This window comes from Nelumbo lutea, chromosome 4 (genome assembly GCF_056320005.1).
Source record: "Nelumbo lutea isolate HS-2025 chromosome 4, American lotus-T2T, whole genome shotgun sequence".
In the NCBI taxonomy this organism is placed as follows: domain Eukaryota; kingdom Viridiplantae; phylum Streptophyta; class Magnoliopsida; order Proteales; family Nelumbonaceae; genus Nelumbo; species Nelumbo lutea.
In genome coordinates, this window is record NC_142687.1 from 17,447,405 (window position 1) to 17,461,994 (window position 14,590).

The window sequence follows — 14,590 nt, forward strand, 5'->3', positions numbered from 1 at the left end:
CCATGACCGGTTCCTAAATCAACTAGTTCGACCATCCAATCTGATCTGATTTTCAAATCCATGCATTAAAAAGATCAATGAGGGAGAGCCTCCAGCTAAAGAATTTTTGCTGTTGTAACATATAGATTGTTGATTAAAAGTGTGATTCAACCGCCATACATTAATGATATGCTCGTGCCAAAGCTAGTAGTTCAAAACCTTCCCATATTGCCCACATTTCAGCAACCACAATGGAAGTGTTTTCAATGGACAATCCACACACATCCATCTGCCACAATGATCTATTATAAGTATTTCCAATGGACAATCCTCAGAGGAGTATATATACTAGCTAGCTAATTTTTCGGATGGATGGTGTTCTTCAATTTTTTTTTTGGGGTGGGGGAGGGGGTGTTATTGTTCAAAGACTCCAAGTTCTTTCCTATCGTACCTTTCTAGTTAAGTAGCTATAACAGAAACATGAGAATAAATGCATGAAAGTCTTTTCATGATGAGGACATAGTCCACATTGAGGTGAGACTAACTTGCGTTCCCCATCCGATTAAATTAATCCTAATAGGAACTTCTCTTTTCATCCATAACAACTAAAGAAAGCATCTAGTTCGATAAATGCATGGAGATGTCCATTAGAGTTTTGTAAGCATGTGCAACGCTTAATTACCTCCTCATATCTTCCAATGACAATATAGCACAGCTTTTGTTTTTCTTTTCTTTTTGGATAATCATATCTGGTAACAAACCTATAAACTGTCTAAATTCCAATCTCCTTCGTTAATCAGTTGAGTTACAATTGACTGGGTTGTGTCCAAGTAATCTATTCTGTATTAATTATTAAGGAAATTCCCCCACGCCAGAGTCTTTCCAAACAAGATAACCCATTTTAAGTAAGGCTATACTCTTATAGATACCTTTTCAAGCCAAGGCAATGGAGTCAAATAAATGCCTCCCGTGTAAATACATATGGAGTAAACATTGGGCCCATAGCTGATTTTGGTGTCAATAACGTCTCCATGATAATTTAATCAGAAAGGCTTTATATATTAAGCATAATAGAATCCTTAATAGTAAACATGTTTATGGCCCAGTTCGATCTAAGTCAGGTTTGGATAGGATTTCAGATCTGTGGGCCTTAAACATTGAGTTTGACATTTTTCAAGCCGGGTTCATTATTTTTTGTTTTGAGGTCTTTTAATATAAATAAAACAGTTTTTTATTGAATAAATAAGAAAAAAAATCTTATTCAAATTTCTATCTGGGCTCAGGCCTATCAGACTTTAGGATTTATATAAGGGCTGGGTTCAGGTTCAAGACATAGGCCTGATGGTTGGGCCAAGCTCAGGCTCGGGCTCGAGCCTAAACATATTCTATTAATATAGAGACAAAACCCAGCCTAACCCAACCCATGAACAGGTCTACCTTACAGTTAGATCCCCTTTTATTTGGGTTTGAAAAGCACAACCCAATTGTAACAACTGAATTTACTGAACCACGTTATTCCCGCCCCAAACGAAATTACACTATATATAAGAGTATGTCTCCCAGATAGACTCTTAGGCTACGTTTGGTTGCAGTGCAATTTTATTTGTACTAGTACAAATGCTTGAGAGTGTAAATGAAAATAATGCAAATTCTTGTTTAATTTTATTTCGGGTTTTATTTTATTCTACTTTGTATCTTAATTTACTTCATTTATACTACAGTCAAACAAAATAAGCTAAAATTTGAAACAAAAATAGATCAGAATTTTCACTCAAATCATTTGCACGGTCATGGTTTTGCATCAGTGAAAATTTATTTGCATTGCAACCAAACACAGCCTTAGAGATTTAACTTTCCAAGTTTTCTCTTACTAATCTGCTACCCAAATACATAATTGCCAATTTATATGCAGTTTGTAGTTTGTTCTCTTTTTCTCTTGATGTACACGATCCATGTACCTTTTTTTCATTTGCTTTTGATATGCATAGCTTTTTTCTTATCAAGATGAACCAAATAGAACTCACGAGACCGGATCCCTATGTTACGAGAAAGGCACTATTATGTTTGTGCCTTGAATTCTTTGTTGCAATCGAATTCATGAATCAGCTCTAAATTAAGTTGAGAAAAAAAAATCCGAAGGAAAAATTTTGTAATGGTTTGAAGTGGAAAGATAGGGCCCTGTGGCGGTACAAACCTGATCCATGAGTGAGGTTGTGACTTGTGAGTGCACAATTCTATATTCTTCTCCATTGTTGATTTCATAATGGACTTTTACTCATTCGCCTATAGATGTAGGTTATAAATCGAATCACATAAATCTGTATATTCTTCCTATATACTTCTCTTTATCTTTGTTTTTCTTTTATTTTTGGGTGTCATTTGAATTTATATTTCGAATTTTATGCAACAGACATGATTGGTCAAAATTCTTCTAATTCCATTCCTATTTATTACATATTACACGTTACAAGGAGATTAAGGGGATGAGGACAAAATAGGGTGAAAATGAATTCCATTGACTTTACCACTAAAAGTCTACACTTGTAAAGATTTGGTTTCACACTTTCATATTTAAAGGGGGATGTGTGGTGGGCTGTAATATATGGGACCATAAACATTCAATTCAATCTCTCACCGTGGGCCTCGTGTATTTTATCACTGACATGAAGCAATACAGCCCGCTATACAGTTAAAAAGAAAAAGAAGTTGTGGTATGATAATGCAACACATAGTCGGAATAAACTGGATTGGACGTTAATAAAAAGAGAAAGAGGTTTAGAAAGCAATAGCAATGGCATTGAGAGAGAAGGCAAGGAGGCACTCGTTATTGTGTTCAAAGTTGAAACATGCACATTACTAAAGGGCATCCAGAGGATCATTGTCTGTAAGCTGTCCGTCATCACTCCTCAGACGACGGAGTTTGAATGAAGATGTTGATCTCACTGAAACCTCATGGATTGGTGGCTTATCATCTGTCGCTCGAATCAGGTTGTAGGACCATGCTCCCAATAGTGTTCCTGATATTGGCCCTACCACATACACCCAGATTCCCTTGTAATGATCGCTTGCAATGGCTGGGCCTATGGTCCTAGCAGGGTTCATGGATCCACCTGATATTGGCCTGACAATCACTTTACCACAAGTTACTTACATAAACGAAACGTGCCCTGTTTTTTCTTTCTTTCATTTTTGGTACCAAAACAAGGAGAATTAATTAATTAATTCATTCATGATCTCTTTACTCGTTTTTAGAGCCTTCCAAAGAAGAAAGAACCCCCACTCCCCACTCCCCAGGCGCCTTAGTTTCAAAGAACTCCGTAAAACTAGTGGGCTTTTGGGCTTGACCTGCCGTAACCCAACTCCTCTGGTTGGGTAGCAAAACCTGGGCTTTGAGGCAGGCTTACGAAATTGCATCTGAATAGTGGCTATGTAAGGCCCAGGCCTTGCTGTCTTAGACTCAGGACTCGGGAGCGAATGACTAAAGCCCAACATCAGTCACAGTCTCCTATCAAGTATAGAAGGACTAATTAAGGAGATTTATGGTGAATTTTCTGTGCTTACCCGGCCAAAATGGAAGTTATACAAACTGCGGATCCGACTGCTATCCCTGCTAGCTCTCCTATCTGATGATGAGAAATAAGGAAAATATAGAATTAGAAGGTAAAAGTACAGGTTCCATGCTGAAAAGGAAGCATCTGCATCGATTCCAAGTGCAAGGGAATTCAAAATTCAGAGGAGAGTTTTTACAGCTCTAGTATCGGTTGCAACGGCTGAAGTGACGAACATCATTGAAAATGTAACAACTATCTCCATGACCAAAGCTTGAACATCTGTGCCTGAAGGTGACGTAGTGCCGATGTTCTTCATTGGGTGCAGGAGTTGGTGAAGTGTAAATGAGGCAGCCAGGGATCCTGTCAGTTGAGCTGCAGCATAAAATGGAACCTGCAATTAAACATCCTACTTCAATTCCTTATTAATTATTTCCTTTAATTAGTATTTTCCTTAGTTTATCTGCAACAATATTATAAGCGCTAGATAATGGCTATGTAAGTGTCAGGCATGAAAGGTTCTGATCTGATATCCGTCTTCAGCTTGATGGGCACTGGGTCTCATCTTAATTAGTGCTCACCAATATTAATTGGGTTCCTCCCAGTTTAAAGCCCACCCAACAAAATGTAATTTTCTGTCAAATTGGAGCTGCTTGAAGGCTCAAATTTAAAATGGGCTAATAAACTCGCATCGGACCAACTTGAAACTGAACTGAAAATGAAGAAGCAACCAGAAGTCCAGAAGTACAAGTCAAACAATCAAACTCAATGCTAAGGCGGTCTGAGCGGGAGAATGAATTGACCTTGTCGCACCCAACTCAATCAAGACTACTCTCTCTCTCTTTGCTGACCAAACCCAAACTGAAGCATCATTCAGTCATTATCTTTGATAGAAACAAACATGAAAGAGCTCTCATTTTCTTTCAACTTTGAAGTGGACATTGGATAATTAACTAGGGTAGGTTGTAGTTGCTTACACGCATGCAGGGGCGTGGGTTCATAAATGATGCACCGACCAAGAACTAATTCACAGTATAGAAAGAAAATAGTTATTTTATGGCTTGACTTGCTAAGCGAATCAAATACAACTATTTGTTTATAAAAAAACATTTAGGGGCGTATAACTATTTATTTATAAACAAAAATATTTAGCGGGCATTCTTTGTTTGATTTTGAAAGAGGAAAGTTGGTTAATGGGATTTTGATTCCTATTGACTAAGAAATCCATATTCTTTTTTCAAATTTATGTGGGAATTAGGGAAAATTTATTTTCCTAGGTAGTAATATCCATCTCATAGGTGGATAAACAACTTTCCCACTTTGGGAGAAAGTTGCTAAAACTTAAATGGGACAAATTTTTTTATGATTAAAACGGTCATTATTTTATTTATCTGAAAAATAAAAAAACATGAATAAATACACTTATCAGAATAATTATTTCCTAGAGATAAATGTATTTACCCGAAAAAATAACTTCTGAACAGTGAACACGGCCTTAGGAGTACTCCTTATTTCAATTATTTTCATGTAATAATAGTATCATGGGGTTGGGGTTCCAGCTGCAGACTCGTAGATGATCCCATTTCTTACCAATTACATCCTATCAATTATTGAGTCTGCAAACATAAAGTCTACATATATCAATTATTGAGTTTATGAATAGAAAATCAACATATATCTAGGGGTGCAACTTGGGCAGGCCCAGCCCAAAATTTTATAGGGTCTGGGCTTGGATTTTTGGTCCTCGGATCTATGAAGTTGAGTTTTTTAATTTTTAGGCCAGGCTCTGGCTTAGCTCTTATGTAGTCAGAACCCGGTCCAACTATACACATTTATATATATATATATATATATATACATGTATGTATGTATTAGAGGGGGTTTAATTCAGGTTGGAAAGGTCGGGCTTGACCTCAAGCTCAGGCCTTAAACCCAAATTTTAGGATTGGGCCCGGATTGACCATAAACACAGCCCAACCCTCCCGACTTGCACCCCTGCATATATCCACCTTTCTTTTTATTTAAAAAAAAAAAAAAACTTTTATGCTCGTCATTTTCATGATCAAAATGTCCAAATCCTGCGACGGTCTAGATTTTAAAGCCTGCACGCATCTATTCACCCCCAACTGCAAATTTTAAAACTAAATCAATTTAAATAGACAAACTCTGCAATGGTTAAATTCTCTCCAGAAAGTAATAAATCTAGGAAATATCCAATGAAAATTCTACAAAAATAAGGAACCCTTCACTAGTTAGAATGTAATTAAGAATGGGAAAAAAATCTGGCAAAATTATCTGCCTTTAATTTCTAAAATGTCGTTATTTGCTTTTTGGAAACTACATTGTTACATAGACAAATATAATTTGAAGAAAGGTGCAAAGTATCGATATGTATTGACCTGTTGGTTTCCAGATACGCCCCTATATGGGTTGTATCAGGTCAGCCACTGGTTCAGAGGGTAATCGGGCCTTAAACCAGCCCCTCTGAACCGATTTCAACAAAAAAAAATAATAAAATATAAAAAAAAGCACCAACACAGGCCAATACGTCAACAGGCATATCATGCATCTATATCATAATATACTTCTATCTCCATCTCTCTATCCCAATTAATACAACTTGAAAATATATTTACTTTATGAACTAGTGTGGGTGTGGAAGGTGATGAGATGATATATGGACCACAAAGGAAGTATTTCTTGTTGGCCTCTTCTTATAATAAATGGTAACGTATTTGAACAAAAAATTAACCAAACAAAGTAAAGAGCAGATTAAATTCTAAACAATTAATATGCATTTTAATTAATTAAAATGACAAGTTTTATTAACGTTTAATTCCAAATATCCCCTTAGTTAATTAATTAATATGCATTTGAATTGGTTTACATAGTTTCGTCTATATTGAGCTGGTTTAGGTTGCATTGATGAATAGAGAGAGTAATGACACCTAATTGTCATGTAAGATAAGGGAAATTAACCGTTGACAATGAACACCACTCTGTATCTTACACCGAACTAATAGTCACATCCCACCTTATGTTGAGAACATCTCTCCTCTAATAATAAATACAAGATATATTCCCATCACTAAGCCAATTGGCCTAAATAATGCCCATGGTCCCGCCATAGGCCCTGCCCCTCCCTCGCGACTCGCGAGTACGTTAGAACGGGGCATTTCGACACACGTACCTGTTTCCAAGGAAAGTGCCTCACGGCGGCGAATGCTAACGTGACGGCGGGGTTCATGTGCGCACCCGAAATATGTCCCACACTGTAGATCATCACGGTCACGATGAGTCCACCTGCAATTGAAGCTCCCAGCTTTGACACCTTGTGTTCATCACTTGCATTGAGTGCTGCTGAGCCACAAGTTACGAACACCAACAGAAACGTTGCCATTACCTCTGCAACCACCTGACACAGCAGACACCCGCCTTCACAAATTAACAAAAGCCATGTATCGTGCATAACTGAGAAGAAAGTCACGAAGAATCCAAAAAGAATGAAAGATCAAAATACAATCCAAAATTATTAAGGAACACAGCAGCCATGGAGAGAGAAACTCAAATAAAGGAAACTCAGATCATGATTACATAAGTAAATTTCAGAGAATCAAAAGAAGAACGGGTTCTGTTTTTTTCTTTTTCAAATTGGTCATTTGCCGACCTTTCTGAGGAAGCTGGGTGGGTAATGCTCTTCAAATAATCTCCTAAGAAAACTGAAGCTTCGGTTTCTGGGTTGTGAATTTTCCACTGCAACTATGTGATGGGTCTCGTTAACAATGTTGAGATTTGAATCTGTCTTTGACATTTTCCGAAATCCGATCCGGTCCAACCTACAAATCCTTCAAATATGATGGTTAAGGATTCTGGATTTGGCCTAAGGGTTCAGGAAGACACAGGGATACATGACGATAAAGTTCTCTCTCTCTCTCAATGTATGCGACGAGAGGAGAAGCGTCGAAACCTGGTGTCCTAGAGGCAGCAAGCTAGGTTTACGTCTGTGGTCCAAATTGTAAGAAGATATATCACTCTCTCTCTCTCTCAATAATTCAGGCAAGCATATATCTATACATTTTTTTTTTCCTTTCTTTCTTTTCTTCGAATACTTCAAATATATACCGTCACTCATAAAATATACATCAAAAGGGATGAACTCTTTTGAAGATGGTGGGCCAGAGAAGAAGGGAACTACAACCCTTCAATCAAGATCAAATGGCTTCACCCACTATGATATTAGATATATGGAAACGTTAAAATTAAAACAGTTGTTAACACACATATAACAACTAAAGAAATGTATACAAGGCTGCTTTGTATTCATATTAGTGTTGATGGATATATGCCCATCCCAGCTTTCTATTTAATCCTTAGTTTTCTTTTTGTCCAACGTTTAAGTTTTGGTTGATCTCCTCCTTCGGATAAATCTTTGATCGGCAACGCAGACAAGGGGAAAAAACTTTTGGAGTTACAGTAAGGCACAGTCCCTCTGACTAAAAAGAAAATTTGGAATCAATAAAAAATTATAAATAAAATTTTATTGGCTATCACGTTTATGATTCCACTTGATTGATCAATATCATAGTCGAACCCTAAAAGGATTATTATTTGATTGTTGTATAATAAAATTATCAATTTTTTATTTGTCCCCAATAGGAGGGAACTTTTGATAAATTTGCTAACTAAACCTGAATTATGAGCATGATAGCATAACTTTTCTATGAAACTCCAAACTACCGGATCATCATCAGCTATATCATTGAGAGAAGTCAATGATTGAGGCCTGTTCTTTTATATGGGCTGGGCTTTGCTTGAACGACGATGCATGTGATAATATTTGAGGTAGAAGTTTCAATGACCTGTGATTGGGGCCACAATTTAAATGGCATCCAACATAGATTTCAAGTTTCAGACAAGTTATATTCAATTTATTTTGTTTATGAAATATAATAATAAAGTTACTTTTAGTTAATTTTATAAATAATATATTAATATTTGATCATTTTAGTTAAATTTATTAATAACATTCAATCCGAATCTGACCTAAACCCAAAGGATAATGGAGCAAATTTTAGATCTAAATATATCTGATTCAACCCAATCGTTGTGTAGCCCTGCTGATTAAATCCAAACAACTCAATAAGTAATTACGGTTCGGAGGAATTCCTAATTTGACACACACAAATAGGGATATGCACATAAAAAGACTGGACTCCAATATAATCTCTCTCTCTCTCTCTCCTTCCTCCGTTATTCCTTCCCAGCCCGAGATCAAATCAACACCCCACAAGATTGCCCCCTACAACACCCCACAGCACATTTCCATTATGTATTGAGAACATCTTCCAATGATAATCTCGTAAATGATGATGTCATCATCGGGAGATGCTCTCATTACACGGTGGAGATGTGCTGTAGAATGTTGTGGGGGTTGATTTGAACTCACCCTGCCCTGCCGTGTGATTAACTATGTGGCACCCCTCTCTAGTCTCCCCTCACAAAAATCCCAGTTTAATTCTCTTCTTTTCTTTCCTCCATTTTCTCGTAAAAAAAACATTGGTTTTATAAACTGTAACTTAGAAAAACTTTTTTTCTAAATTATCTCTAATTTTTATTTATCCTCTCATCCACTTTCTTAATATAAAAATATGGTGTGCACAGACATTTAATTATCAGCCATTATCAGTATTATATGATTTTTTTTTTCTAAAATTTGGAACCATTATAGTGTACGTTTTGATTCTAACAACATGAGTATCATGTTCCACTTCCACAATCACTTATTTTTTTATTTATATTCACTTTTAGTTTTGCTGCATCATTATTATTATTCACTTTTTTGTTTTATAAAAACAATGAATGACAATAATGTAATGTTCTTGAAAATGATTTTTATTTTGGTGGGATTCTATATTCTTTGGGACGATAATTATTTTATAGTTTTAGTAATTGATGATGGCTTGATCGATGCTTATGGGGTGGGTATGAACTGTCAACTGTATGTAATAGGGTAATTTAATTAAAGCCATATCCACTATTTTGCGAGGTAGGTTAATGCAACAAGTAGCAATTAATATATATTGTTTATCTAGACATTAATGTCGGGGCCAATTTGATAATTCAGTATTAGATCATATTGTTTCTCTAGAGCCTAAATCCCTCAATCCTAAGGTTATGTTTGGTTTAAAGGAAAAAGTAAGGAAATGTAGAGAAACTTTTAATCTTATATGGGTTTTCTTATCTTTCCTTTCCTTTCCCTAATTTTTACTTTAAACCAAATACAGCCTAAGGGAGTAAGGGCCTTCTCTACACTACGAAGGCTTAAATCACAAGAAAACAAAATATACATGTTTATGGGGTGTAGAGGTGCTTACGGTTCAATTAATCGAATTGTGGGATTTTTTTGTAATCAAATTGGTATTATTGTTTTTTGGAAAATCTGTAATCAAAACCGAACTGAAACCAATTGATTGACCGGTTCAGTTCATCAGTCTTGCTGCATCATTATTTTTATTCACCTTTTTGTTTTATAAAAACAATGAATCACAATAATGTAATGTTCTTGAAACTGATTTTTATTTTGGTGGGATTCTATATTCTTTGGGACGATAATTATTTTATAGTTTTAGTAATTGATGATGGCTTGATCGGATGCTTGTGGGGTGGGTATGAACTGTCAACTGTATGTAATAGGGTAATTTAATTAAAGCCATATCCACTACTTGCGAGGTAGGTTCATGCAGCAAGTAGCAATTAATATATATTGTTTATCTAGACATTAATGTCGGGGTCAATTTGATAATTCAGTATTCGATCATATTGTTTCTCTAGAGCCTAAATCCCTCAATACTAAGGTTATGTTTGGTTTAAAGGAAAAAGTAAGGAAAGGTAGGAAAACTTTTACAAATTTTGTATAGATTTTCCTATCTTTCGTTTCCTTTCCCTAATTTTTACTTCAAACCAAACACAGCCTAAGGGAGTAAGGGCCTTTTCTACACTACGAAGGCTTTAAATCACAAGAAAACAAAATATACATGTTTATGGGGGTGTAGAGGTGCTTACGGTTCAATTAATCGAATTGTGGGCTTTTTTTTGTAATCAAATTGGTACTATCGGTTTTTGGAAAATCTGCAATCAAAATCGAACTGAAACCAATCGGTTGACCGGTTCGGTTCATCAGTTTCAGTTTTTTTTTTTTATTTTTACAATATATTTTATAAAAATATAATAAAAAATATTATATTTTAAATAATAATTAATATATCACATATTATAAATAAATAAATAAATAAATAAATAAATATATATATATATATATAATATATAGAAATATATAAAAATATATGTATACCGATCGGTTCAGTTAACTACTAGTTCTCTATATTGGTTAACCGAAACCAAATCGGTACCTTTGGTTTTTTTTTTTAAAACACCGAAACAACGGGTTCGATTAACTGATTTTTCAGTTCGGTTTTGATCAATTTGGTTTTTCGGTTTTTTTGCTCACCCCTAATGGGGTGTTTACAACTATCAAGCTTTTAAACATTCATATAGTTTGATACATCCGATGGGGGCATATTGGACTTCGTATCAAGTCACTTCATTTTTTTCTTTTTTAGTTTTTTTTTCAAGCATTCTTAGGGGGTTGGTATATCCCTAAAACAGGTCAAACCCCCAAAACCTCTTATTTCACATATCAATGACTCACCGATATGATACATATCGCATGATATGTTGTGAAACTTTGATTCTTGCATTTTATATATTGTTCTTTAATTTTGTAATCTATCTATCTCTCTCTCTCTCTCTCTCTCTCTCTCTCTCTCTCTCTCTATATATATATATATATATATATATATATATATATATATAGAGAGAGAGAGAGAGAGAGAGAGAGAGAGAGAGAGAGAGAGAGATAACAAGACGGTCAACGCCAGCATTAGGGGTGTCAATTGGGCTGGATTTGGTCCAATTTGATCCAGTCCAATCCAATCCAATGAATGCTTTGGACCAATTTGGACTGGTCCAATTCAATGTCTAGGCCATCCAATCTATTCATATTCATTTTGATTTAGATTGGTTTCAACTCAAACCTAGTCCATTGACACATATATTCTTATATTATATCAATGAACTAGATATTGAATTAATCCAACTCAATCCAATATAGATTTGTTATGGACAGACCTGGTCCAATCCAATCTAATATGTCTTGTTGGTCTGTCCAATCCATCCAAATTGATTTTGGACTATACAGGGTCTAATCCAAAATTGGTTCATTGACACCCTTAGTCAGCATGCCTCTCCTTTCTCCAAACCCCCTTCCTAATTTCTTGTTTTTTTTTGAATTTTTTATTTTTTTTAATTCCACATAATTGCCCATTAAACCAATAAGGAAACAACATTTGCTAAATTATCTCTAACAACTAATAGATAAAAAAATAGAGATTTGATTTTCTAATGTTTAGCCAAGTGGCACCACCATCCCCCACTTTCCCCTAAATTATCTTTAATTCTTATTTATCTTCTCCCCTGCTTTGCCAAGTGGCACCATTATCCCCTACTTTCTCCTAAATTATCTCTAATTCCTATTTATCCTCTTCCCCACTTTTTATCTATATCTATCTAAAGAAAGTTTGAATTAACAAATTTAAAATATATTGAAATATTAAAAATAAATTATATAATAACTTTAAAATATTTATTTAAAACACAATAATCATTATAATAGATTTAATAATATTCACATTATTAATAATTTTCATTTTTACAAAAATATTTATGAAATTATGTACTAACAATATAAATTATAATTTTACAAAAATGTTATTCAAATGATAAAAATTTAGCATAAAAAAAAAATATTATTTAAATATTTTAATAACTAAATATCTTAAATAACAACATATTAAAAATAACTAAATAATTATAAAACATTTAGCATTATGTAATAACTTTAAAATAAATAAAATTCAAATAAAAAATTAAATATTTAAATAACAAAATATTTAAATAGCTAAAATAAGGAAATTATGTAACTAATTTAAAAAATTTTTAAAAGTATAAAAATAATTATAATAAATTTCATAAATAAATCATTAATATTTTACAAATTATTAATGAAATTATGTAATAATAGTATAAATTATAATTTTATGGATTATTAAATTCAATAACTAATTAATATTTTAATATTTTAAATAATAAAATTATTTAAATAACAAAATAATATTGTAAAATAATTTCACTTATATCAATTAATAATTCTAGAAAATAAATTTCAAAAAACTTTAAATAATAAAATTATTTAAATAACTAATTAATATTTTAATATTTTAAATAATAAAATTATTTAAATAACAAAATAATATTGTAAAATAATTTCACTTATATCAATTAATAATTCTAGAAAATAAATTTCAAAAAACTAATATTTATTAATAATAATTTTAAAATCTGAATCTATATTTATTTTATACTTATATATACATTAAAATTAATATTTATTGTATTTTTAGTAATTATTTATTATTGATGAGGGCGGATTTGGCCCTCCAGTGATATTGTGACACATGGCACCTCAGAACAACTAGGTGACACCTAGAACCACTTTGGCAACAACTTGCCTTAGCCAAGTTGATGGTGTCCCACTTGGCAGCCTGGCATAGGCACGAGTAGGCAACTCGGCACCTCACATGCAGCTTGGCACCTGGTCAGTCCGACACCTCATAGGAAGCTCGACACCTTATAGGCAACTCGACACTATAGTCAGCTCGCCACCTAGCCTACCTAGCTTGACTCAGCTCGGCAGCCAAAGTTCTCCACCTCGACATGAGTCATGGGCCACTTGGAAGCAGATCAAATGACGAGGTACTTAGCACAAAAAATTGACCATCACCAAAAATCGATCCATCAATTTTTAGCTCTCTACTTTCAAGAAATTTTAGCTCGCTACTAGCCTACTGACTTAAGCATTGGAGCGAACTCGCTGGGTTAGCCACCCCGGGTCCTTTGACATTTGGTTCCTTGCAGGTCTCTAAAAAGCAACGAAGCTCATCAATCTAGCTCGACACCTAGGCATCACAAAAAATTGATTCATCAATTGCCAGCTCGATTCAGCTCGACAGTCAAAGTTCTCCACTTCGGCCTGAGCCATCGGCTACTTGGAAGCAGACCAAATGACGAGGTACTTAGCACAAAAAAATGGCCATCACAAAAAAATCGATTAATCATCTATTTTTTGTAATAAAAATATTTTCAATAATTGTGTATATTATATTTTTGTTATGTTATTTAACAAAAAGTTTTCAGTAATTGTTGGAGATTAAACTACTACTATTTAACATTTTAACTTTAATTTATTATAGTTTTGTTATAAATTTATTTTTAGTAATTATATATTTTATTTATAATTTATTAAAGATGTTGAACCAAAGCCGATTGAAAATATTAGAAACCAACCAATTCAAGTCGAATTGGATTAGATTGGTCAACTTCTTCAGTTTCACGAACAATCCTAGCTAAAATTAAAAGTAGTATATAAAATCTAAATAATTATTTATTATTTAAAAAGTTAAAATATAAGCTTTCGCTTAACAAAGCCCATGCATCATACAGATCCCCATTATATATATAGCAAGTTAGTCCACGTCACCTTGCTTCTCCTTTCTCCATTACCTCAACATTTTCTTTCTTGCGCAGAGGCAGCAGATCAACCAACGTGGCGGTTGCAGTAAGAGGACGGATCAGTTGCAGTAGCTGAACCCGCCGTTCTCCCGTTCTCCCTTGAAGGCTTCGCAACAGCAGGGGAGTCACACGTAAAAATGTTTGCACGTGAAATGTAAAATCTACTCGCATGAATAGATTTCGTTTTCTGAATGGGGAAATGGCTCATTCCATAATAATATATAGGCTAAATTATAAAGAGCCCCTGTACTATGGGGTCTGTGACAAAGGCTTGTAGCGGAGTTCGGTTGTAAGCAAAATCTTTGTAATTTGAAGATTTGCTTACTACTGGTTATTTCTTGCTGCCGTCGGCGTTCGGTTGTGCTCAGAAATCGCCG

General features: G+C 34.2%; 1 protein-coding gene across 2 annotated transcripts; it reads right to left on the minus strand.

Moving 5' to 3' along the window:
- Positions 1 to 2,710: 2,710 nt before the first annotated feature.
- On the minus strand, positions 2,711 to 7,567 carry LOC148854248 (aquaporin NIP2-1-like). 2 transcript variants are annotated; one of them, XM_088982410.1, is made up of 5 exons: positions 7,195 to 7,567; positions 6,718 to 6,942; positions 3,727 to 3,921; positions 3,541 to 3,602; positions 2,711 to 3,100 (listed from the first exon to the last, which is right to left on the minus strand). In XM_088982410.1, exons 1-5 carry the CDS (start codon positions 7,336 to 7,338, stop codon positions 2,836 to 2,838), a joined length of 891 nt encoding a protein of 296 aa, XP_088838536.1. In that variant the 5' UTR covers positions 7,339 to 7,567; the 3' UTR covers positions 2,711 to 2,835. The 2 variants fall into 2 exon arrangements, with proteins under 2 accessions (XP_088838536.1, XP_088838537.1); XM_088982411.1 differs by having other exon boundaries at positions 6,718 to 6,998; positions 7,195 to 7,333.
- Between the last annotated feature and the right edge of the window lie 7,023 nt (positions 7,568 to 14,590).